Source organism: Archocentrus centrarchus, chromosome 14 (genome assembly GCF_007364275.1).
Source record: "Archocentrus centrarchus isolate MPI-CPG fArcCen1 chromosome 14, fArcCen1, whole genome shotgun sequence".
In the NCBI taxonomy this organism is placed as follows: Eukaryota; Metazoa; Chordata; class Actinopteri; order Cichliformes; family Cichlidae; genus Archocentrus; species Archocentrus centrarchus.
The window spans coordinates 22,427,433-22,454,574 of record NC_044359.1 but is presented as its reverse complement, the minus strand read 5'-3'; the positions used below and the strand labels follow the sequence as shown (position 1 = coordinate 22,454,574).

Genomic DNA, 27,142 nt, shown 5'->3' with positions numbered 1-27,142 from the left:
TGTTATCGTTGTCATTTTTTGTAGATTCGACTAAAGAAACTGTGTGTTTGTGACAGTCGCTAGTAACAAAGTGCCTAAAGAAACGCTTTAAAATTGTTTTTGTTTTTAAATTGTTAAGCCTATTATGTGTAGACCCAACACTGGTTCATCCCTTGAGTTAGTTTTTTGTTTGTTTGAATGATTCATAGGTCAGTTAAGTGGCTTAAAAAACAGAAACGAACAAAACCCAAAACATTCCTCTGAAAATGGTCAGCTACAAGGACTGGACTGAGAATGGGTGAAAAGGCAGCCAATATCCAAAGAAAAACTAGAATCACATTTTTTTTTTCTTTCTGTGACACGTGGTAGGCTCCATAATTAGTAACTGATATTTTAATTTAAAAGCCATTTTAAAGTGTCGACCACAAACGTGTCACTGTCATCACTGCAGACAGCAGCGCATTGTTGGGGTGGATGGGGAGCAGTGTTGTCCCTGTGAGCGCTTAATCAACTGATTTAAAATATCTTGATTGTGACTTTCCCCCTGCGTGAATGTACACACCAGCAGGCTAACGGGTTGCTCTGCTCAGCCCTCACACAGTGACAAATATCTGTCAGGCGGGACTGGGGGTAGGCTCTCTCGGAAATAATCTGCCCACGCGTTAAGCTGCTTTATCCCCGCCAAGCCTCGGTCGGACAGAGACGCTGCAGCTCCGCTACCAGTGACAGGGAAGCCGCAATAAGAAGGGGAGACAGAAAAAGTGAACCAAGGTGCGGAGGCAAGTTTGAGAAATCTTTTTCAGGCCGACGGTCTGCGAATCTGAAGTGTGCGCTCCTTTTGGTCGGATACATGACTGAACTCAGACAGACGGTCCTGAAGCTGAACCTACTGCTGTCTGGGAGGCAGGAGGCGTAAAACAAGTTCACAGAGGGAATTTAACAGCCACAGCCAAACGCTGGCAAGGGTGGCGTGGGCATGGAAAAGGCTGGAGTGTGGATATTTCTGATAACAGCTTGTGTTATTCCAGGTAAGCTACTCTGCTTTTACAAGCGCCCGGTAATTAATATTGATGTGAGCCTGGTGCCTGAACCCAGGTGAAAGTCGTGGTTGATTTCCTCACTCTACGGCCATCACAATGAAGGAGATAAAGTCAAACCAACACGCATCTCGCCTAATTAGTTGTACATTTACTGTAGACGGTTAAACCAAAAGATCAAGAGCTCACCTGATTGCCAGAGTTCACCATCACTGTCCGTAACCCTCTATATCCAACCCTATGTTGTTCACTGTGGTATATACATGGTGTTTTTAGGTTTCAGCTCCTTTTCACCAAAGCAAATACTGTGTAAATAACACTTTGTAACGCTTTATAAAATAGGTCATTCATACGTCTCTGACTGCTGGTTTATTAGTGTGCTATATTTGGGTTGCCATGTTGTGGTTGGTTATCAGTTCTGCTAAATATAGTGCATTTTTTTCATTTTAATACAACCAGGTGGCTATATTAAAGGCCAGTACTGTTAGTGACAGCATCATAAAGAGTTTATGTCTGAAATAATTTAGAGATATTTGTTGCCCTTTTTCAATGTGACTGACAGTTTCACAGGCTGAAACTCCACTCTTAAGTGCCCATCTAAGCGTTTTCATCTCTGAAACTACAATCAGCCCCTAGGAAGTCATGCACATTGTCAGCAGGTGTGCTGCTGTAATCACACTAAAACATAGGTACCAGTGAAGAAAGTGTTGTGTGTATAAATGTGTGTGTGTATGTGTTGGGATGAATGGACTGACTCTTGCCTTACTGTAACAGGTGCAGCTGTGTAATCACACTAAGCTGGGGCCAAGCATACAGCTGGCATCAGAGCTGTGGCCGTGTAATATTGTATGGGGGGACCGTGGTATACATATTACGTAATGACAAAAGCTATTGTGGCAGCATATGGATGCTGAGCTGCTGTGACATCTGCTGTGATTGCTTTTTTTGCTCGTTCAGTGAAAAAAGCCCCCCCCCCCATTTGCCTGTGTGTATATATGTGTTATTAGTGAGTATGAGGCTGGGCCATGTGTGTAGGATTGTCATGCTGAAGGACAGAGCTGTGGATTAGAGCAGGGAGCAGAAGGGTGTAACAAGTTGATTGCTGCCAAGTCACAGCATACTGACTGTTGCTGCAGTGTATCTGTCTTCTCAGGGCTCGTGCAGGCTCAGAGCATCTCTGCAGGTCTGTCAGGTGTAGGGTGTCACCAGGCTGATGTGAGTGCTGCCGCTGATGTGTTTCCCCCCATTTTTGTAATATAAAAGTTTGAAATCCGACTCTGCAGAGTGACACAAAAAAGGCCGACTGAGACCAACAAACAGACATCCTCATGAATTCTAGCATAATCCACTGTCCACAGCTGGAACACACAGACGCTACCCCACAGAAATAATCCATCACAAACACACAAACACACAGCCCGTCTGTTCTCTTCACTTTTTTCCCTCCTCCCATGTGCACCCCTTTCTCATTAGAGTCTGCAAATATTAATGCCCCCCCCACTATCTCTCAGACATTTGCTCTTCCTCCACAGATATTTTCTTTTCTGCATCTCCTCTCCCTCTTGGCTCCGTATTCTCCTCTCATGTCTCAAACACAGATGCAGCAGCCATCATAATCCTTCATGAACTGCCCGCTGAACACCGGCCAAGCGTACTCTCCACGTTCCCGCACTGCCACGGGGATTACACACTCATATAGACACAAACGTGTGGGTGTGTAATAAACACACACACAAACGCACGTGCACAGATCCCAAACAAACACAATGAGAGCTTATAATCGATCTGAGGGAAAATTAAAAAGGAGGGTTTTTTTGTTTTGTTTTGTTCTGTTTTTTCCATTTCATATTAGGCATAAATGGAAGGAGCACACACAATTTAGTAAAATGGAGGTCTAAAAGTCAGTTTAATGCTGTGCAATCTTTTTGTATATGGTACCTTTTGTTGGCTAGAGGACCTCTTTAAAAGACTTACTAGAGCTGCACAGGTTTGCCAGCCCAGCACTGATATGTTGACGACTGCCAATCAGCAACTAAGAGGACATTTCTCCCCAGCAGTGGCTGGTGTTTTCTTTTTGTCCTCAATTCTGTGTTGGACACATTTCAAAGTAGGCTGATAAAAAGCTGAATGACTTAAAGTTACTTTTTATAATGAATATTTTCTGGTATAAAAAGGAAGCAAGTATCAAGAAAGAAAGAAAGAAAGAAAGAAAACTTGAGATGTTTTCCTGTTTTGTCTCTTTAATCACTCAAATGATGTTAAAATGTGAATATAAAATAAATAAAAAGAGACACAAATAGGGTGTGTAATCCCTGATCAATCACAGATTTAATGGCCTAAAGATTAAACTGTTAATCTGTCCTCTTTCTCTCTGTCACATCAGGTCAGTTTTTATTCCTGGTAGCAAAGTGAGAGGATGTGAACGAGGTGTAGCCTGCTTGGCCATGGAGACACTGCAGTTTATTGTGGTAATCTATTAACAGCACTGCTGCAGATAATGAGATCAGGCTGACATTTTTTAATCTCAGACACATGTTTGTAGATACTCGGGGCAGTTATCGCTTTGATTTTCAGTTTGTTCTCTGTGACAGCTTTCTGTTGAACCAGTGCAGACTTTGGATGTTCACCTATCAGAAATCAACCATAAATTAACCAGTTAGTAAACCACATTTTGTCTAACAATTGAATGTGTAATTTTACCCAAATTTTTAAATGATTTAATTTTACACAAATATCTACCCATTTATGACTAATGGTTGCTGTGGGGTCACTTTAAACTTAATGTATTGTCACATTAAGTCATTGTTTTTCTTTGGTTTTATGCTTTTAGACTGACTTTAGGGGTTGTTTTAATTAGAGTTGCAATAATTAGTAATTTCATTAAGTGATGATTTATATTGGTTCCATACTTTAGTGGGTAAAAGTTTTGCTTAGCAAGCAAAAGGTTGCTGGTTTATTTCCAGTTGGAGACACAAATCCCTTTTGGGTTTGCGTCAGGAAGGGCATCCGGTGTAAAACTCTGCCAAATCAAACATGGGGCGCTACCTGCTGTGACGAACCCTTGTGACCTGGGAACAGCTGAAAGTCCCTTCTTCTTCATTAAGTTATAAATTCTAATTAAAATACAATTTAAACCAAAATGTTTGGTGGCTCCCTCCTCTCGGATGTAATTATTTTTCATTTTTCTTTGTCTTATTTGACAGTAAACTGCATTGGATTAGTTTCAAACAAAGCAGGTTTTCACCCTGAGACTTTGGAAAACAGAGCTCAGCATTTTCACAGGAACCTACATTAATTACATTTAGTACAGTAATAAAACTGTTAATTAAGAGACTAATTTCAAGATCAGTTGTTTGTCTGTAACACATTTCTCAGACATTTTTATCTCAGCAAGGGGAAAACACACACTTTACAATTAGGATTAGACAATATGAGTAAGTAGTCAAGCTTTAAGGGGTCCTTTTTTGCTCTCTTTTTATAGCCTCCTGCAGCCACCTCTCTCTTGCATTGTCATACATACAAGAAAATGTTAAAATTAGTCTGTCACATAATGGTGCAGAAAGATGGGGATATCCACTCAGGAAGTGAGGGAAAGGTCCAGCATGGTGCTGAGCCTGTTCTAGCTGCATGTTGCACATTCAAGTGTGAAACAATATTGCTATTGTTTTTTTCTTTTCCCATGCTCGTCTGTTGCCTGTGTATTGCTGTGTATGGATTATTGCCATGTGGAGTTGTGAGGTCATTTCCATACTCTAAACAATAGAAGAATATGAGTGCATGCAATAGGAAAGGAGAACATGGGAGAGATGTAGGGCAAATGAGATATGAATGTGGTGTGTGTGTGTGTGTGTGTGTGTGTGTGTGTGTGTGTGTGTGTGTGTGTGTGTGTGTGTGTGTGTGTGTGTGTGTGTGTGTGTGTGTGTGTGTGTGTGTGTGACAAAGAGGTAGTCTTTCTGCTCTTACCTTAAGCCCCTAATTAGCTCAGCAGCAGGGCTCAGTAGGGGGTGCTCTCAATGGGATGTATATGTGTTAAAAAAAAACAAAATCCCACACAAGTGAAAGTATTTCACCCCCTGGATGGTAAGCGAGGGCTTGACAGAAGTTACAATGATGCTTTTCTGTATTACCATGCTGTCCAAGGAATGACAACCAGTGATCTGGAGACAGGGTCATGGGCTCCCATGAGTCTTAGGCAGCAAAGGCTGGCTGGGTGATCTGACCCCAGTGAAGAGGCACTGTGGCAAAAATTGCTAAAAAAAACCCCCAAAACAAACAAACTCAGTGCTTGCTATAAAAAACAAAACAAAACCAATACATCACAGCTTGGTGCCTATGAGAGTGCATTGCTGCAGTCTGTGGTGTCACAAGCCAAGCCAAATTTATTTATAAAGCACTTTAAAAATAGCAACCACTGACCAAAGTACTGAACATAAAATAAAATAAAATAAAATAAAATAAAATAAAATAAAATAAAATAAAATAAAATAAAATAAAATAAAATAAAATAAAATATGAATTACAATTAGCATACCTTAGCATTATGTCAGGAAATAGTAAAAGTTTGCCTGACTCTCTCCTGTGGTTCCCTGTTGTACTTGTAGTAGTTATGGTACACTATATTCCCTGAACTGTCTGACCCACATAGATGCCACCACACATTTAATTTGTCAGAAAACAATAAGTGGTCCTGTTTTGCAGTTTTTGTCAAAATTTTAAGTGTGAATTTAAAGAGCTAACATATGATTGAGCACAACAAAAGATAAATGCCATGGTATTAATGATTCATTTGGGATCTTTTTATGTTGCTAAAATGCCATTTATGTATAATTTTTTATCCATTAGTGGCATTTTTTGACACAAGCTCTTACTCATCGCTGTTAAAACGCTTTAGTTTGCTATAATCATTATAAGAGAAGAGCTGAAATTAAGGAATAATGCCCCATTGGCATCATTCTGTGCTGCTGTTTCATATTATGACACAAAGTAAATGAAGACTGCACTATAGCCTACATTTATTCTTGTTGTGCCTTCAGGCCACACAAAAAGTTCAAAGGGCTGCCATAGGGTCTCACTTGCCTCGTATTTGTTTTGCATGATCAGTATTGTCATGATCAAATTCATATCAGTAGAAAACCCAAGAAATTGCAGTTTTAATAATGACAGTTATGTGGACTTGTTTTTTCATATAAATGCTGGATGGTCAGTGTTGTATTGTGGTGCTACAGACCTGAACAGCTTCTTCAATTCTGATGCTCATCGTCTACCAGCTGTGTTTACACTCACTTAATATGTTTTCAGGGAAATCGCGTGAACTCACTGGAAACATTTTTGTTAAAATGGCTTAAGCTGGGCGCCTGGGTGGCTTAGCAGTGAAGCCGGCAACCACATACACATGCTGCGTTGCGGTGTGGGTTCCTGTCCCAGCCCGTTGCCAATTTGCCCGTGTATCTTTCCCCCATTTCCTGTCTTTCTTCACTGTCACAAAAAGCCACTGTGGCCAAAAATGCAAAAAAAAAAAAAAAAAAAATGGCATAAGCTGTGATGGATTTATTAGTGTTTCGGTTGAAATAATAAATGTTCCAGCTTCAGAACTGTTGTGTTTCAGAATGCTAATCAATTAAAACAGTGAAACTCAAATTATTGTAAAGACATCCACAGCTCATCCAAGTCTTGTCTCAGCTAAATTATTATTTTAGAGCCAACAAAGTTTTATTAAAAGTACTTTAATTTTTAATCATAATAAGCTGCTAAATTATTGAGGGGTTAAAAAACAAACACAATACTTCAGCCAAAGCAGTTTATAGTGAGCTTTCTATATGAACAGCAGTAAATGGACCATAAATTCTGTGAGGCAAATGCACTTTAATATCCTAAATGCTGTAATCTGACATTGCTGGCCTCCCCCCTCCTGACTCCCACAAGTGCACACAGTGCATTAATGGAAATGAGCTTGCAAAGCATAGCGAACCCCAGCATTAGTACAAAACTTGTTAATATCATAAAATACACATCTTTGTTAGACCATGGAAAGATTTTGGCCATATTATGCAGCTGGGTCCTCCTAAGAGGTCTGTCCAAGCCCTTAAGTGTATGTTTGCATGCAAATACACAACAGCTTATTAAATTATTTGTCTGCAGTTGTATATGACGTGACAAAACAAATCTATTTAAGTACTGAGTTAATACACTTTTTTGTGATTGGTTTCTGTAAAGTGATAGGAAACTGACAACATTGTGATGTTATGCTTTTTCTCTGTAAGTTTGTGTGATCTTGTATCTCACAAATCACAATTTGAACATTTGAGTGAGATACTTATTACATAGCACACAGAAGCCAGTGACACTTGAAACTGAAAGTGAAATTTTAATTGAAGTGAATTTTAAATCCTGTATTTGATTCAAAATGTTACCACTTTATTAGGTACACCTGGCTATTACCTGATTAGACCCACTTTTGCCTTCAGAACTGCCTTAATTCTTTGTAGCATAGAATTAACAAGGTGCTGAAAACATTCCTCTCAGATTTTGGTCCATATTGACATGACAGCATCACACAGTTGCTGCAGATTTGTCAGCTGCACATCCATGATGTGAATCTCCTGTTCCTCCACATCCCAAAGATGCTCTATTGGATTGAGATTTGGTGACTGTGGAGACCTTTTGAGTACAATGAACTGAGATTTTTTTGATCACAACAAACAGTCGCCTCAAGGCACTTTATACCGTAAGGTAAAGACCCTACAATAATTACAGAGAAAACCCAACAATTAAAACGACCCCCTATGAGCAAGCAATTGGTGACAGTGGGAAGAAAAAACTCCCTTTTAACAGGAAGAAACCTCCAGCAGAACCAGGCTCAGGGAGGGGCAGTCATCTGCCGTGACCGGTTAGGGCTGAGGGGAGAGAGACAGGAGAAAACACATGCTGTGGAAAAGAGCCCGAGATTAATAATAACTAATGATTAAATGCAGAGTGGGGTATAAACAGAGTAAAAGAGATGAATGAAAAGAAACACCCCCAGCAGCCTAGGCCTATTGCAGTATAACTAAGGGATGGTTCAGGTTCACCTGATCCAGCCCTAACTATAAGCTTTATCAAAAAGGAAAGTTTTAAGCCTAATCTTAAAAATATAATCCAAAATGGGAGCTGGTTCCACAGAAAAGGGGCCTGAAAGTGAGAAGTGAAGTGCTCTGTTGGGGTGATATTGTACTATGAGGTCTTTAAGATAAGATGGGGCCTGATTATTCAAGACTTTTGTATGTGAGGAGAAGAATTTTAAATTATATTCTAGATTTAAAAGGGAGCCAATGAAGAGAAGCCAGTATGGGAGAAATATGCTCTCTCTTTTTAATCCCTGTCAGGAATCTGGCTGCAGCATTTTTTAAGGCTTTTCAGTGAGCTTTTAGGACAGCCTGATAATAATGAATTACAATAGTCCACCCTAGAAGTAATAAATGCATGAATTAGCTTTTCAGCATCACTCTGAGACAGGATGTTTCTAATTTTAGAAATATTGCGCAAATGCTAAAAAGCAGTCCTACGTATTTGTGTGAAGGACATATCCCGGTCAAAAATGACTCCAAGATTTCTCACAGTGTTATTGGAGGCCAGAGTAATGCCATCCAGAGTAAGTATCTGGTTCAACACCACATTTCTAAGATTTGTGGGGCAAAGCACAAGAACTTTGGTTTTATCTGAATTTAGAAGCAGGAAATTAGAGGTCATCAATACCTTTATGTCTTTAAGACATTGCTGCAATTTAACTAATTGATGTGTGCCATCTGGCTTTATGGATAGATAAAGCTGGGTATCATCTGCATAACAATGAATATACGCAGTGCTTTCTAATAATACCACCCAAGGGAAGCATGTTTAATGTAAATAAAATTGGTCCTAGCACAGAACCCTGTGGAACTCCATCAATAACCTTAGTGTGTGAAGAAGATCCTCATTTACATGAACAAATTGGAGTCTATTAAATAAATATGATTCAAACCACTGCAGTGCAGTACATTTAATACCTATGGCATGCTCTAATCTCTGTAATACAATATTATGGTCAACAGTATCAAAAGTTGCACTGATGTCTAACAGGAAAAGCCCAGAAAAGAGTCCACTGTCAGAGGCCCTGTGAAGATCATATGAGTTAATGAGCAGTTGTATGTAATAAAGTGGCCAGTGATTGTATATTTCAATATACACTGCTCAAAAAAAAAAAAATTAATTACAGCACCACTTTTTAATCAGAGTATAGCAATATGTGAGTGAAACTTGTGGGATATTGATCTGGTCAATTAACTAGTAGACGGGGTTAATCAGTTTCAGCTGCTTTGGTGTTAATGAAGTTAACAACAGGTGCCCCAGAGAGGCAACAATAAGACAACAATCAAAACAAATGGTTTTACAGGTGGAGGCCACTGACATTTTCCCCTCCTTATCTTTTCTGATTGTTTTTTCACAACTTTTGCATTTGGCTAGAGTTAGTGTCACTAATGGTAGCATGAGGCAATACCTGGACTGTACAGAGGTTGCACAGGTAGTCCAACTCCTCCAGGATGGCACATCAATACATGTTACAGCCAGAATGTTTGCTGTGGCACAGTTTCAAGAACATGAAGCAGATTCCAGGAGACAGGCAGTTACTCTAGGAAAGGTGGACAGGGCCATAGAAGGTCCTTTAGCTATCAGCAGCACCAGTATGTGCTCCTTTGTGCAAGAAGGAACAGGATGTTTGGTGGTGGGTCAGTGATGGTCTGGGGAGGCATATCCATGGAGGGACACACAGACCTCTACAGGCTAGGCAAAGGCACCCTGACTCCTATTAGGTATCGGGATGAAATCAGTGGGCCCACTGTCAGACCTTATGCTAGTGCAGTGGGTCATGGGTTCCTCCTGCTGCATGACAATGCCCAGCTCATGTGGTGAGAATATGCAGGCAGTTCCTGGAGGATAAATGAATTGACACAATTGATTGGCCCCCCACACTCGCCTGACCTAAATCCAACAGAACACCTCTGGGACATTATGTTTCAGTCCATCTGACCCAACCAGGTTGCACCTTAGACATTCCAGGAGCTCAGTGATGCCCTGGTCCAGATATGGGAGGAGATCCCCCAGCACACCATCCATTGTTTTTCATTAGGAGCATGCCCCATTATTGTCAGGCGTGGAGGCCAAACAAACTACTGAGTACCATTTTGAGTTGCTGCAGTGAAATTTAGGCAGAATAGACTACCCTGCTGCATCATTTTTTCACTTTGACTTTTGGGGTATCTTTGAATTCAGCTCTCTTGTAAGGTTTGTAATTTTCATTTCCATCAAAAGATGTGGCATCCTTTCATTCCCAACACATTACCCCATCCATATCAGTAGATAACCAGCATGATTTTCCCCCAATAAGAGCTGATGTGTCTTCAAAGTATTCCTTTTTTTTTTTGAGCAATTAATGAGGGTCTGTAGTCTACACTATAAAGCACCACAGGCAATAGTTGTGAATTGGTGGTATCTAAGTAAAATAAAATAGAATAGAATTCAATTGAATTATTGTCCTTATTGATTGCATTTGATTTCCCGGAAGTGAAGTGTATTAAAGAGCCTACTGTCAGTCTTTTTTTAAATTACAAACTGCACTGCTTAATCATCTTGCGTTAATGAGCAGTTGAACAGGTGTGCCTAACAGTCCAGTGAGTGCATATGGGTTTACAGCTGCTCAGTTTGTTTCCTTCTTTGTTGTATTTTCATTTTCACAATACGCCAAATCTTTTCATTGGATGACAGCGAAGACAATTCAGTTTAACACTTGAACTGTTTTACTACAAAGCCATCCTGTTGCAGGTATGTTGGATTGTGTTGGCAGAAGGTGGTCTGAGACAGTTTTGCTGCTTGTGAGCTGTTTAAGAGTCTATGCAGTGATTTCCAGAAATGTTATTTTTAAGTTTTTACACGCAAACTCTTTCCCTGAGTGGCACAAACACCTGCCTAATGTTATTGGCCTGTGGCAAAATAACCAAATAATTGTGAGCTGTTTACCAGGTGACTTAGCATTTTTCACTGATCCCATTTTCAAAAAATTAATTGTTAGTATCTAAGTAAACCTTTGCACTGTGCCGGGGTGGCTTAGTGGTGAAGCCAGTGACCACATACATATGCCGTGTTGCAGTGTGGGTGGCGCGGGTGTCTTCCCCAGTATCTTTCCCCCATTTCCTGTCTCTCTCCACTGATGATAAAAAGCTGCTATGGCCAAAAATGCAAAAAAAAAAAAAATTTTTCGAATGCCCCAAATTTCAGCTGCAACATTTAATACGTGTTCATGGTATTATTGCCAATAATTTACAGGAGTTAAAATATTTTCTAAACCAGTCTTTAGGTTAATGAGTTGCTAAAGCATAGATGGCTTTGCAACTAAAGAGAGGCAATGCGATGTTGCTTTGCTGGATATTTTCAGTGCCGAGTTAGTGATTTCCCATGATGCTTAAAGTTCAGTGAGAGGTCAAACATTTTGAAAAGATTCCTAACAACAGACCTCTGGAGTTCACTTTATGTTAGTCATGAACTGAGTCCAGATCAGCAGGATTCCTGGAATTCAATTAAAGATACAGCTGTGTATTGTTAGCATAGCGATGATTAAGTGTGTAATAAGACATGCAGTTCCAGTAACACAGCAAACATCAGTGGAGCAAAAAAATGAGCCCTGGGGAGGATCACAAATGAAGCTGTGTCTAAGCCTATCAGTTAGTACCTTTATCAAATGCCCACTCTGCCTTCCTAGCCACAGCCGCCTCCTTTATCATAAACAGACAGTTCAAATGTAAGTTCAATGCTAATTTGATAGAAGACCCAAATGCACACACTCAGAGACTAGAACAGAGCAAAATAAAAGTACGCTTTAATGAAATGATGGTGGAAACTTATAAGCAAAGTCTGAAGTTGTTAGAAACTATTTTCAGCTGCTCCCTTATTCACAAGAGCTGCCCAAAGCAGGTAGCTCTATATATTTAATTTGGTAGATGCCCATCCTGACACAACCCCAAAGAGAACCGTTTCTCCTCCCAGTCATGAACTTGGGATATATTACTTATTAGGTGAATGGGTAAACCATTACTCCATGGAGCCACCAAGCAAAGTCAGAAATAAGAATACAAAAACTAACTAGCCTAAGACAACCAGTTAGATAACCAAAGGCGGGGAACACAGGGAGAAACTCAAGACTGTGATGCAGTGTAATGTACTCACATTTATATAGTGCTTTTCTAGTGATACTGGCCACTCAAAGTGTTTTAGACTACATGCCAAATTTAATAGTACATTCATTCATACTGTACTGTATTCTGAATACACTTAAAGCACTTTATCTATCTGGAATCCACAGCTGATTTAGAATCACCAGTTAGCCTAAATGCATGTCTTTGCACCGTTGGAGGACCCCAGAATACTTGGAGGGGTCCCATTCAGGTACAGGGATAACATGCAAACCAGGCTGAAACCAGGAACCTTCTTAATGTGAGGCAACAGGTAACCACTGACAAAAAAATAAATGTTAAAGCACAAATTTTCTATCCTATACTTCTGTGCCAGCTATCATCGAAATCCAAACATGTTGTGTTGGGTACATAAAACAACTTAGGTCAAGGATTGGACCATAATAAATACCTGCATAGGAAATTGTTGCGGTCATGGTGAACTTGACTCTCCAATTTCAGTCATAAAACATGTTGACTACACATTACTGCATAATATGTGAGGAAAAGTGTTTATGTGATTTCCAACCTCTCTTATCACTTTCTGTGGCTCTGTAATGTGTAAGTAATCTCCAGCTCTTGCTGAAACATCACACGTTACAGCATTTTATGAAGGGGACTGTGTCAGACTGATGAACAGCTTTAGTTCTGATGTCCCTGCTGTCAGCCTCGAGTGGTTTTCACTGGTTGGCTCTGTGATAGAAAGTCTGATGGACTGATCAATATTCCTCCATTCATAGCATGAAATTATTGGACTGCAGGATGAAAATCCATTTGTTTGTTTGTTTTTTTTCATATTTCAAACATGGAAACCCCTCCGGGTATAGATTATGTCCAGAGTGTCTAATGCAGCATCATGAATTTGCATCTGGTTTGGTTCTTTATGAACCATGACCATTATCTATGATGTAACTTAGTGTGCTTGTGTGCATGGTGGGTGTGGCTCTGCTCTGGATTTGTTGAAGGGGATCAGTAAGTCAGTGGGAAAAGTAACAAACAAATCATGCTTATTTATATCTCTCTCTAATCCACAACTTTAGACCTCAGCTGACCTGTCAGGCTGCTGAAATCACCTCTCACAGCTCAGCTCGCTTTATGAGCTCAACATGCTGTGCTGAGTGTGAACAACTTAAACCATGCCAGTCTGACGCTGCCAGCATGTGTGTGTGTGTGTGTCTGTGTCTGTTTGTGTATTTGACTGTGAAAGTGTTTAGATGTATTTAACTCTTGTGCTTCTGCTCCAGGAATAAATGGACAGACTGTGGAAATGGATGATGGGAAATCGGGATATGTTGGCTCAAGGGTGGATCTCCAGTGCCGGTTCATCAACAGCTCTCCTCCTGTCAAAATCTCCCAGGTATTCATTGTACACCTGAATACATGTACTGCAACAAGCGTATACACATCAAATCATAATAAATCACAAAAATATAATACAGCCTGTCCAAAGTGGAACTCATCTCTCACCCTTTGACACCTGTGATGGGCTCCAGTCCCTCTGCTTACTGAATTGAACAAGGAGAAGAAAGTCTGGATAGTTGGATGGATGGAAAACAAATAATACAATTATCACTGAGAAGATGAAACAACAACCATTGTCACAAAACTCTTAAGACTAAAAGTAGATGTAGTATGAGAAACTCAGCCTTTTATACATTTTAATGCTATTTCAGGGGACTCAAATCCAATCAATAAAATCTTCCAGGAATTCAACTTTGCATGCAAGCATTGTGTAAAAAGATAATAATAAACCATCTATTTTCTAAACCAGTTATCCAGTCAGGGCTATGATAGGCTAGAGCCTATTCCAGCTGACATTAAGCAAGCACCAAGGTAACACCCTGGTTAGCCACTTACTCTCGTATCCTCACCTACAGCTACTTTAAAATCACAAGTTAAGCTAATGCACAGCTTGGGTATTTGGGAGGAGACCTTCATGCAGGCAAAGTAAAACATGCACACCCCACATACAAATTAACAATATTAAATGTTGAAAAGCTAAAATGTTTTAAAAACATGTTGTCTATTCACCAACTAGTCTCGAGAATCTAGTAACACTGGCAGTTTGAAAATCTCTGTACACTAATTTCTTGAAACATGATGGCATCTTTAACAATGGACTCGAGCTTCTGCATTTCTTAGCTTAACAGTTGTCTTTGTTTCTTATTTATGAATACCAGTTCAAAGAAAACTTTCAGAGATTTTTAGCACAGATGATTTTTTAATTCACCCCCACGATTTCACGTCTGCGTTTGTTCTTTTATGCACTTCATAACATATCACAGACTTCAAGCAGATAAATTAATCTGCACTGCATGTGACAGCAGTATGCAGGGATGTGAGGAAACTGTTGCTGCTGTATATGGCCCTACAAACTCCCCCGCAAAACACAGTGAGCTCATTACATCGTGACTGTTCATTTAGGCTAACTTGATAAGCCTTTTCTCAGAAATGTAAACCTTTGCAAATGGCTGTTCAAATTAAATCCAGGAAAGAAAATGGATTAAACAGAATTCATAGAATCAAAATTTAGTCTGTTGTAGGCACATCTCAAAAGGTTTATAATACAATCATTTAATACAATACAGTAAAAGTTCTTAGATGGGTTTCTTATTGGTCATTTCGATGAATACAACACAATTAACAATAAGGTAATATTAGGTAATAATGGGCTTGTTAGCTGCTTTTTATCCCTATGACATATTAGTTCTCCCTGTGGAAAAGTGTGAAGTGAATCCAAAACAATTTGAAAGCTGGATTTAGTTGAATAATAATAATAATAATAATAATAATAATAATAATAATAATAATAATAATAATAATAATAAGTCAAATGCAGTCACAATGCATTTGAAGTGCAGAATTTCATCTTCAACATCAGCTATTTGACCAAAATATTGTGCTAATAACAGGCATTTTCTGTTCTTTTTTTGGCCACCGATTCAAAAGTAACTGAACAAACTATCAAATTGTTTGCAGCCCATGACTGAAACAAAGTGCTGATTTTCTTCCTCTGATTTGTTTTATCTGAGATCATGGATCAAGCAGCAGAAATGAGCTTTCTCTGAAGGGTGGCTGGCCTCTCCCTTAGAGATTGGGTGAAGAGTGCAGTCATCCAAAAGGGGCTCAGAGTAGAGCCGCTGCTCCACCATATTGAAAGGAGCCAGTTGCGATGGTTTGGGCATCCATCCATCCATCCATCCATCCATCCATCCATCCATCCATCCATCCATCCATCCATCCATCCATCCATCCATCTGTCCATCCATCCATCCATCCATCCATTCTCTTCTGCTTATCCGGGGCTGGGTCGCGGGGGCAGGAACCTAAGCAGACTAGAATTGACTAGCATCTGACTAGGATTTCTCCTGGGCACCTCTTGGGTGAGGTGTTCTGGGCATGTCCTACCGGGTGGAGACCCAAGAAGGTATCTAGATTGTAGAGTTTGTTTATAAGAAACATACCTCGTTGAGTTTGTTCTTGAAATGAAAAGGAAAAGATATCTGTAGTCATCCACTTCAGTTGTGTTTCTGATTTTCCAGGCTGTGTGGTGTTAGACACTTAAGTTTCTTCTGTCTGTGATAGTTCTGTTTTGTCTTTCCAGCCTAATTTTGCCCCTTAACTTGGTTTAACATCTCTTCAGACCTCATATTGAGAGATGGGTGTTGAAATCGTCCCCAGACCTTTAATCCCCTGAATTTACCATGAAGTAAGAGAAAATAGAAGCAGTGACAAAGGGCACCTCTGGCAAAGTCCAACACCCACAGGCAACAAGTTTGACTTATTTCCAGCAGTGTAGATGAAGCTCTTGCTACAGTTGTACAGGGACTGAATGAACCAATGAACCAGAGACCCCATACCCCAGACCTTCTCAGGAAGACTGAGTGTGATCCCTTGATGGTTGGGGCACACCCTCCAGTCCCCCTTGTTTAAGATGGGTACCACCACCTTAATCTGTCATTCCAGTGGCACCTCCCCAGATCTCCACATGATGTTACAGATGCATGTCAACCAAGACAGCCCTACAACATCCAGAGCCTTCAGGAACTCAGGGTGAACCTCGTTCAACCCAGCAGCCCTGCTATCAAGGAGTTGTTTATATCTCTCAGTGACCTCACCCTTAGTGATGGGTAAGTAATCCCCCTCATCCTCAGACTCTGCTTCCTCTACAGAAGGCGTGTCAGTGGGATTAAGGAGGAACCTCAAAGTATGCCCAACTATATCCTCAGTTGAAGACAGCAGTGCCTGAATACAGCACTGCTTTCCTCTCCTGAGTTGCCTAACGGTTTGCCAGAAGCACTTCGAGGCTGCCAAAAGTCTTTTTTCCATTGCCTTGCCAAATTCCTTCCACACCCAGGTTTTTGCTTCAGCCATCACCCGAGCTGCATTCCGCTTGGCCTGCCGGTATTTGTCAGCTGGCTTGACGTCCCACAGGCTAACCAAGCCCAATAGGACTTCTTCTTCAGCTTGATGGCTTCCTTCACCTCCTGTGTCCACCATCTGATTTCATCTGGATTACCACCACAACAGGCACCAACCACCCTGTAGCCGCAGCTCTGAGCAGCAGCCTCAACAATGGAGGTTCGGAACATGGGCCATTCGGACCTGCTGTCGAAGTTCTGCCTGAGGTGGGAGTTGAAGATCTCACAGACTGGGGCCTCTGCCAGGTGTTCCCTCACTATACTTTTAGGTTTGTCTGGTCTGGCTAGCAATCTACCCCACCACCTGATCTAACTCACCACTAGGTGGTGACCAGTTGACAGCTCAGTTCCTCTCTTCACCTGTCCAGAAAATATGGCCACAAATCTGATGATATGATTACAAAATCAAGCATCGACCTGTGACCTAGGGTATCGTGGTGCCATGTGTACTTATGGACATCCTTATGTTCAAACATGGTTTTTGTTATGGACAGACTGTGTGTTTGCACAGAAGTTCAATAACAGAACACCATTCAAGTTCAGATCAGGCAGGCTGTTGTTCCCAATCATGCTGCTCCAGGTCTCACTGTTGTTGCCCACGTGAGCATTGAAGTGTCCCAGTAGGACAATGGAACACCCTGCCCAGTGACTCCAAGAAGGCTGGGTACTCTGAACTGTTGTTCAGCACATAAGTGCAAACAACAGTCAGGACTCATTCCCTGGCCTGAAGGCACAGGGAAGCGACCCTCTCGGTGAAAACGCTGACATACAGGCAGTGAGCTGAAGGGATACAAGGATACCCACACCAGCTTGCTGTCTCTCAACGAAGACAACTCCAGACTAGAACAGAGGCCAGCCCCTCTACAGGAGACTGGCTCCAGAGCCCAGGCCCTGCGTTGAGGTGAGCCTGATTATAGTATCTCTCAACCTCCCACACTAACTCATTCTCCTTCCCTGCCAGAAAGGTGACGTTCCATGTCCCAACAGGCAACCTCGATAGCCAGGGATCAGTCTTCTAGCGCCTCTGGCCTTATCCAAGTCACTGATTCTGTTCATAATTTCTATGCACAGAATTTCTAGGCATAGCCAAATGGCAGAAGGGTCATCTCTGCTTTTTGTGGATGATGTGGTCCTGTTGGCTTCATCAGGTAGTGGCCTCCAGCTCGCACTGGAACAATTCGCAGTTGGCCTGAGTGTGAAGTGGTAGGCATGAGAATTGGCACTTGTAAGTCTGAGGCCATGGTCCTCAGCCAGAAAAGGGTTGAGTGCCCACTCCGGGTCAGGAACAAGTCACTGCCCCAAGTGGATGAGTTTAAGTATCTCGGGTTCTTGTTAACGGGTGAGGGGAGATGGAAGCAGCAAATTGGGGCTGCGGCCACAGTGATGTTATACTGGTCTGCTGGATGGATGGATGGATGGATGTGAGAAAAATGGGGTACCTGTAAAATGAGTGTCATTCCTAAACAGTTAATTTGACCCCCCCCCCCCCCCCCCCCCCCCCCCGCTTAATTAAAGTTGAAAGTTTTCACTTCAGTCACATCTTGATTATTTCATTTTAACTACATTGTGGTATGTAGGAGCAAAATCACTGTCCAGAACCATATGGGTCAAACATATGCAGTTAATAGGATAAACTCATTTCCTATGATAGTATTGTTACTCAATTTGATATAAGTCAGTGGTCTGGTGTTCATCTAAAACCTTCTAGACTTGAGCAGTATAACGCTCACCCTGAGGCATCCTTTTTCCATCATTAATCATCCTTCTTTCTTTAGGTAACATGGCAGAAACTGGTGAATGGCACTAAGCAGAACGTAGCAATCGCAAATCCATCCCTAGGTGTGTCTGTAGCCCCACCCTACAGGGACCGTGTTACCTTCAAAAATGCAGCAGTGAGGCGACGAACTCCGACTCTCGAAGACACCACCATCACCTTCTCTTCACTTCGCCTCACTGATGAGGCTGCCTACATCTGTGAATACACAACATTCCCGGCAGGAAACCGAGAGAACACAGTAAATCTGACTGTCTATGGTAAGGCACATATGTGATGGTATGATCTGTCAGGGTAGCACAGGTGGCTTGTTGAACATGAAATTGTTACAAAATTAGAGAGCAGATTTTTAAAAAAATATCTCTTGTTAAACATAAATGGTTCCATTACTTTAGAAACCGTAGTTTCATGAACAAATACCTGTAACGTAAGGTCCATATTCAGCTGCATCTGCCCTCATCTTTGCATGGACCTTTCTCTAATTTTTATAAACATTATCAATATCAACATATATCTGTCAGCAAGGAAGGCACTATGCATTTCAGAACTGAAGGGTTTGGTCATTTGAATGTTCAGTGCATTCCTCTCCTAAAAATATCAAAAGTCCCATCTGAACAATCATGGTGAGACATGCCAAGACATGTGAAGATATCGTATTTGGCCTGAGCAACATTTTGAAAAATTTGTCACAATTTTCTGATTTTTTTTTTTTGGACCAAACCAAGAAACCCCCCCCAAAACATCAATGGGCCAAGTGAAAAAATAAACTCCTTTAAGGCATGGACCACATTAGGAATTTATTGTTTTTTTTTAATGTTTTGGACAAGTTTAGGATTTTCCAAGGTCAAGAATGTACACTCACATTTCTTCATTCAAAAATGTTAAAATATTTAAGAAAATCTTTCTTAATAATGAAAAAAAGCCTTTTTTCAGGTTATTTGTTTTTATAATTGAAAAATATTACATTTTAGATACTGATTCATTTATAGGATGACTGTTGTTCATACGCCTTATGGACAAAAGTTTTGGGCCACAGCTCTCAATCTTTGAATTCAGGTGTTTTCAGTCCCATCACCACAGGTTTATAAAATCACACACCTAGCCATGAAGTCTGCCTTTAAAAAACATTTGTGAAAGAGTGAGTCATTCTAAAGCTCACTGAATTTGAGCGTGGTATTGCAATGTGATGCCATCATTGCAATAAGTCTTTTTGTGACATTTCATTCCTCCTAGATATTCCACGATCAGCTGTAAGTGGTGTTATTGCATAGTGGAAGCATTTAGAAACCACAGCAACTCAGCCACGAGGTGTCAGACCATTTAAAGTTACAGTTACAACGATGCTGAGGTGCATAGTGCGTAAAAATCACTAATGCTCTGATGACTTAATAACTGCAGAGCTCCAAACTTCCTCAGGCGTTAACATCAGTACATAAACTGTGAGCCAGGAGCTTCATGGCATGGGTTTCCATGGCTGAGCAGCTCCTATAGATGTGTTGCCCAGTACTTTCATCCATATAGTTTATATAAGATCAAAGTTTTTACTTATCAGCACTTAGTCATGTTGTATTGCATTTTCACTCAGTTCGCCCAACAACTCAGATGAGTCTATCCACCCCGACACTGGTGGCTCGTTCATCTAACCTGAAAACTCCAGTGGCTACCTGCATCTCTGCCAATGGAAAACCACCTGGTACCATCAGGTGTGTGAGAATTCACCTTTCCTTTTCAGAGTCATTGCCTTTCTCAAGTTCAGATAATGCATCAGTGTTACTGCTAAAACGGTCACATCTCCATGCTTCACCCCCCCCCCCCCCCCCTTTTTTTTAATATGCTGTTCTTTTTGTTCACTATATGCACCCAAAAAAAGAAACATTTGTGCTGTGTTTACTGCATACACATATATCTGTGCATCAGCATTAAGTTCTCACTGATGTGAGCAGGTGGGAGACCAGGGTACCTGGAGAAGTGACCACCCGAGAGTATAAAAACTCAGACGGGACATTCACGGTTCAGAGCGACTACATTTTGGTGCCCAGCAAAGAAACACATAAGGAAACACTCACCTGCGTCACCACCTACAATGAGGAAGTCTACACAGACAGCGTCACCCTCGATATTCAGTGTAGGTCTCTCTCAAACTTAACAACCACATGACAATACAGGTAAAAACAGTGCACTGAGATTTTGTGTTGTGATACTACTACAAGCTAAATGTTTGTATATGTGTGCACCAGATGAGCCAGATGTTTTAGTGGATGGGTTTGATGGAAACTGGTACCTGAACCGCGAGAATGTTCAGCTGAGCTGCATAGCTGATGCCAACCCCGCCGTCTCTCTGTATCAGTGGAGAGTGTGAGTATAAATTTAACTTTTTAAAAATTTAACTTTCAGAACTCATACAGCACAGAGATCATTTTCATTGCCTTCACCAGGGTGGTGTCTGATTCCAGCTTCTTTTTACACATTACATTTACACAAAAAACTTTGTGCTCTTTTTTCAGCTTAACCTATCAATGATTTGCTCAACCAGATTATTAAGAAAACAGAGTGTCTTCAGTTCACTGACTAATTTCTGTCCATTCACCATTTTAGCTACTGGGGGGAAGCTATGAATAGGTTCCAGGAGAAACCTGTTTTGATTCAACAGTCCTTCATTTTCTTGGAAGATTTTGTATCTCATGGCAAATGGTGGATGTGAGACTTTTACACACAGAAGGCGTCTTTATTTTAGCCACTACATTGCGAGATCAGTATCTGCTTCATAATAATGAGCTAAAGTAAAACATCTGCTCAGTGTCTAAGAAATATATTAATATATGGGCCTTAGTTCATCAGTAAGACAACAGTCTATCATTCCCAACAGCTTTATTTATTTTTCTAACTTCTGTTTGCCGTGTACTCCTAGACCCTACTAAACTTTGTTTTTACCCTGTGTGCAGGATTAATGGCACCATACCGAACAATGCTGAGATCCGAGACAACATCCTTACCTTTAAAGGGCCAGTCACATATGACCTGCAGGGAACCTATGTGTGTGATGCAACCAACAGCATCGGGACACGATCGGGCTATATGGAGGTCAGCATTATAGGTATGGTTACCTTATAAATTTGTCTGAGATTCAATATTACTACTTCTGATACTGATAATGCTCTACTACTACTACTACTAATACATTACGCTGCTTCAGAAACAAGCAATGTTGTGCTTTACACTCAAATTTTCCATGTGTGAGAGTTTTGAAGCTCTACTTTAAAAGTTGTATTTTTTTCTACAGAAAAACCATTACCACAGATCGCAACGAGTGATGTCATCAGTGTAATCGCCTTATTATTGGCTGCTGGAGTACTTATGGGCATTACTATCACAGTCCTGGTGCTTAAAATAAGAAGTAGAAAGCATGACCCCTCGTATGTAAACAGCTCTCCATCCTTTTGCTTCACGTGCTTGTTTTTTGCAGCATGGTTTAAAGCCTTTATTACATCTTTTATTCCCTTTTCTACTTAATCAGCGACTCTCCGTCAGGAAAACTGTCCCAGCCGATTAGAAAAAGACCAGCAGATGATGTCCAGGTAACCTTTGCACTGTGTGGAATTTAGATATCACATACAGTACCAGTCAAAGGTTTGGACACGCTGGGTTAGTGTTTCCAAAAGTTTGACTGATAAAAAAAAAAACAAGGGGTGACTCAAGATTTTTGCACAGTCCTGCAGATCTTTAATAAACATGCCTCCTTTCTCTGCAGCATTCAGGACGATTTTATGAAGAGCTTCCAAGCACAGCCGACTATGTGAGCTACAGACTGGCTTGTAACAAAGAGGATTACCCAGAGCCCTACTCCCCTCCAATCAACCCTCCTCTTACATTTCTGCCCCAGCACCCCTACCACTCTACACCTCCAAACCCTGCAACGAGCATCAGTAGCACCACTACATCAAGAAACACCTTCTCTCCTCCTTCACACACAACTGCCATCTTTAAGTACCCCTCTGTACCAGGTCTCTCCTCTCCTCCTCCAGGAGTGGCGGCATACACTTTTCCCAAAGAGCAGTACGTCTGAAACTACATTGGTGAAACAACACGGCTCAAACCAGAACAATTCCTTAGAGAAAATTTAGGTGGGGGGTGGGGGGGACTATCAGGCAGTGTCTGCGGACAAGGACAATAAAGGTTTTGCTATTGGACTTTGAATTAAGGCCAGTTTGGAAACATTTTCTCTCATTTGTCCTGTTTTAATATGCTCTATCTGATCACTGAAAAAGGGAAAGGGCTGACCCTTGTTTAAGTTTTAGATTAGAGGAAGGTCAAGTTAAAGGTGAATTGACTTTCATTTGAAAAATGTATATTGCATGGTTGTATTAGATTTGATTATATCAGACTGAATGGATGGGATTATCTCTTGATGTGGTTGATTCCTTTGTCCCGTGTTATATCATTTTATTTTAAAAAAAGAGGAAAACAAAAAAAAAATGACAATTTCCTGCTTGATCTCTGATGTCCATTCTCTTCATCATGTGCTGTACAGCAGATGTTACCTTTTGGTTTTACCTCGTGGTTTATTGTAATACTTCTACTGTGCTTGTATTTTGTATAATTTACCTTTTTTTTTTTGCTATGTAAAAAAAAAAATGTTTTTATTTACTAAAGAGACTGTTGATTTATGAAATTGATGTTTTTATTTGTGGTATCTGTGGGTTTTAGCATTCATTGACACTGGTTGTTTGATGAACTTTGAATTTGTAGCCTTTAAATAAAAACAATCACATAAATTTGCATCAGTAGTGTCGTAGCTGGCTAAAAACAAGCCCACTGTGGCATGACTGTGATTTTCTATATGAAACAGCAGCACCATCAATTTAGCTGGACCAAAACATCTCAGCTTCTGTCAGCAGGTGGGGTTGGTACATATGCACATATCTAAAAATAGGTAAATAACTGAACACTAGTGCCAGCTGCTTTTTAAGTGTTATGTTGAGACTTATTTTTAAATCTATTAGATATTTGAGTTAACATGCAGTTGAACAGGTTTACCTAATGAAGTGTCCATAACTGGGTGGCCCAGTAAAACAGCTCTAAGAGCCATTGCAGTGACAAGTTGAATTTTAATAACTGATGATACCTAAACTCTTATACACACACACAACTATGCACCTAGTCAGTGACTAACTCCCTTAAGGATTTATCTCAAACTGCAAAAGTATTTTGTGTGTGTGTGTGTGTGTGTGTGTGTGTGTGTGTGTGTGTGTGTGTGTGTGTGTGTGTGTGTGTGTGTGTGTGTGTGTGTGTAAAAGTAAAGCATTTTAGTGCTTAAAGTCTGTGTTTTAATTTTATCTTATTTCCTAGAGGGTTATAATGTATATTATATTTACAGTTGATTTTATATTTACAACTTACATGCTTAAAACACATATATTTAAGGTTGTGCTTCACAATCCACTGTGACCACAAATAAAAATGCAGCATATCTTTCATACACATTCATACAAATCTGCTGGTTATCTGCCAGTCCCACGCCTGCCCTCTGTGTAAAAAGCTGATGATGAAGTCCCTACAAAGAATTCCCAGCTTGCTAATCAGTTCCTGATAGTACCAAGGGAACGTCCACTGTACCGAAGCTTTAGTTCCTGCCAAGTGAGGAAAAGCGATCTTCTGCATATCACATTACATACCACCTAAACTTCCCTTCTGCAAACAATACAAACTTATCATTCATGTTAGGGATCTTTAAAAAGAATGATTATGAAAAATGAACCTGAAGACTGTGCATACATGTAGGATCAGTTTCTCATTAACTGGAATCTTTATACACTGCTCAAAAATAAATAAATAAAGGGAACACTTAAACAACACAATATAACTCCAAGTAAATCAAACTTCTGTGAAATCAAACTGTCCACTGATTGACAATCAGTTTCACATGCTGTTGTGCAACTGGAATAGACAACAGGTGGAAATTATTGGCAATTAGCAAGACACACTCAATAAAGGAGTGGTTCTGCAGGTGGGGACCACAGACCACTTCTCAGTACCTATGCTTTCTGGCTGATGTTTTGGTCACTTTTGAATGTTGGTGGTGCTTTCACACTCGTGGTAGCATGAGACGGACTCTACAACCCACACAAGTGGGTAGTGCAGCTCATCCATGATGGCACATCAATGCGAGCTGTGGCAAGAAGGTTTGCTGTGTCTGTCAGCGTAGTGTCCAGAAGCTGGAGGCGCTACCAGGAGACAGGCCAGTACACCAGGAGACGTGGAGGAGGCCGTAGGAGGGCAACAACCCAGCAGCAGGACCGCTACCTCCGCCTTTGTGCAAGGAGGAGCAGGAGGAGCACTGCCAGAGCCCTGCAAAATGACCTCCAGCAGGCCACAAATGTGCATGTGTCTGCACAAACGGTTAGAAACCGACTCCATGAGGATGGTATGAGGGCCCGATGTCCACAGATTGGGGTTGTGCTCACAGCCCAACACCGTGCAGGACACTTGGCGTTTGTCAGAGAACACAAGGATTAGCAAATTTGCCACTGGTGCCCTGTGCTCTTCACAGATGAAAGCAGGATCACACTGAGCACATGTGACAGACGTGACAGAGTCTGGAGACGCCGTGGAGAGCGATCTGCTGTCTGCAACATCCTTCAGCATGACCGGTTTGGCAGTGGGTCAGTAATGGTGTGGGGTGGCATTCCTTTGGAGGGTCGCAGAGCCCTCCATGTGCTCGCCAGAGGTAGCATGACTGCCATTAGGTACCGAGATGAGATCCTCAGACCCCTTGTGAGACCATATGTTGGTGCAGTTGGCCCTGGGTTCCTCCTAATGCAGGACAATGCTAGACCTCATGTGGCTGGAGTGTGTCAGCAGTTCCTGCAAGATGAAGGCATTGAAGCTATGGACTGGCCCGCCCGTTCCCCAGACCTGAATCCGATTGAGCACATCTGGGACATCATGTCTCGCTCCATCCACCAACATCACGTTGCACCACAGACTGTCCAGGAGTTGGCGGATGTTTTAGTCCAGGTCTGGGAGGAGATCCCTCAGGAGACCATCCGCCACCTCATCGGGAGCATGCTCAGGCGTTGTAGGGAGGTCATACAGGCACATGGAGGCCACACACAATAATGAGCCTCATTTTGACTTGTTTTAAGGACATTACATCAAAGTTGGATCAGCCTGTAGTGTGTTTTTCCACTTTAATTTTGTGTGTGACTCCAAATCCAGGCCTCCATTGGTTAATAAATTTGATTTCTGTTGATGATTTTTGTGTGATTTTGTTGTCAGCACATTCAACTTTGTACAGAACAAAGTATTCAATGAGAATATTTCATTCATTCAGATCTAGGAGGTGTTATTTGAGTGTTCCCTTTATTTTTTTGAGCAGTGTATGTTGGTGTGTGCCAAGGTAAGAGAATGCTATGAGGAAACTCATCAAAATCAATTTCAATACTGATCCCATCAGCAGAGTTTATGCTGTCTCTTTGGTCCTCACATAATCTTTGAAATCTGAAGCCTTTAATTTTACTCCCTGTTTAAGATGGTTACAGATAAAAAAATGCAGTCTGATCTTATTTTGTCTACATAAATTAATATTTTTGCTGAGATCCTCATCAGCTAAATCATTTCAACATTTTTGCCTTTAAGCTGGCACTAAAGGAATCTCTTAATCCATCTTTTTCATGCCTCAGCTTTGAGTGCATCTTCTGAGAGGATATAAAAATTACTTTTGATAACACTGATCAGTGTTCCCACTTTGGTCACAGCATAAAGAGGATGAGCATGTAGAAAAAAAACAAAAACAAACAAAAAAATCCTGCACATTATGAATATGAAAAAAGAACTTTGATTACAGCAAAACCTTTGTGAGACTGTTCTGATGTGAATGTTGTGTGAAGGAATGCCCATTTAATCCAGTGCAGCCCTGACTGTATGAGTAGGTGTGTGAAAGACTAAACTATTCACTCAAGCATATGTCTTGCATAATAGATGAGTTTGGTATAACTGATATTCTAACCCAGCAGGAGAAACAAAGAGGGAGAGAGAGAAAGGAAAAAGCCATTAATAATTCGGTCTAAAATCAGTTTATCGACCCTCCGTCCCTTCTTGCTCTCAGTCTTGTGAAGTCAGTGCCTGCAGCTGGAATCTCTAAGAAACTTGTAGATCGGAAAGACAGCGCATCAAAACCTCAGGGAAGGCAATAACAGGCAGTTTTCAGAACCCAAGATTTTTACCTTTCAGTCTCTTACACTTTTTTTTTTTTTTTTTGAGTAAAGTTGTTGTTGGACTTCGGATCATCATGACACCATGGTGGCTCCACTGTTAGGACTGCTTGTTTTATATCTAACTACCAGTCCGGTCACTTTGGAGGAAAATGGTAAGTTTTCCAGTATTTATGGATTCTTTTAACTTTTTAAAATTTTAAATAGATTTTTAATCAGTTTCTGCATAACATCATTTAAATGGTCAGTTAATTCAAATAGGAGAATTAAATTCTCAAGTATCTGCAATTCTGTTGGAAAATGTTATAAACTGAATTATTGCATAACAGGACAAAGTTTATAGTTTATGTTACTCTGTATCACATTTCCAATTCATTAAGTGCTTTGGTGGACAAAACAAAACAAAAATATTTGGCATTTCTGTGCTGTAATTTCTTATGATCAACAGATGTACTGACATATGTGGTTTTGTTTTTCATCTAAC

General features: G+C 40.8%; 1 protein-coding gene across 2 annotated transcripts; it reads left to right on the top strand.

Moving 5' to 3' along the window:
• The first annotated feature begins 659 nt into the window (after positions 1 to 659).
• On the top strand, positions 660 to 23,179 carry nectin1a (nectin cell adhesion molecule 1a). 2 transcript variants are annotated; one of them, XM_030746355.1, is made up of 10 exons: positions 660 to 1,007; positions 13,498 to 13,610; positions 18,450 to 18,708; positions 20,034 to 20,151; positions 20,392 to 20,573; positions 20,686 to 20,803; positions 21,391 to 21,542; positions 21,729 to 21,861; positions 21,963 to 22,023; positions 22,197 to 23,179. In XM_030746355.1, exons 1-10 carry the CDS (start codon positions 956 to 958, stop codon positions 22,509 to 22,511), a joined length of 1,503 nt encoding a protein of 500 aa, XP_030602215.1. In that variant the 5' UTR covers positions 660 to 955; the 3' UTR covers positions 22,512 to 23,179. The 2 variants fall into 2 exon arrangements, with proteins under 2 accessions (XP_030602215.1, XP_030602216.1); XM_030746356.1 differs by lacking the exon at positions 21,729 to 21,861 and having other exon boundaries at positions 22,197 to 22,384.
• The last annotated feature ends 3,963 nt before the right edge of the window (positions 23,180 to 27,142 follow it).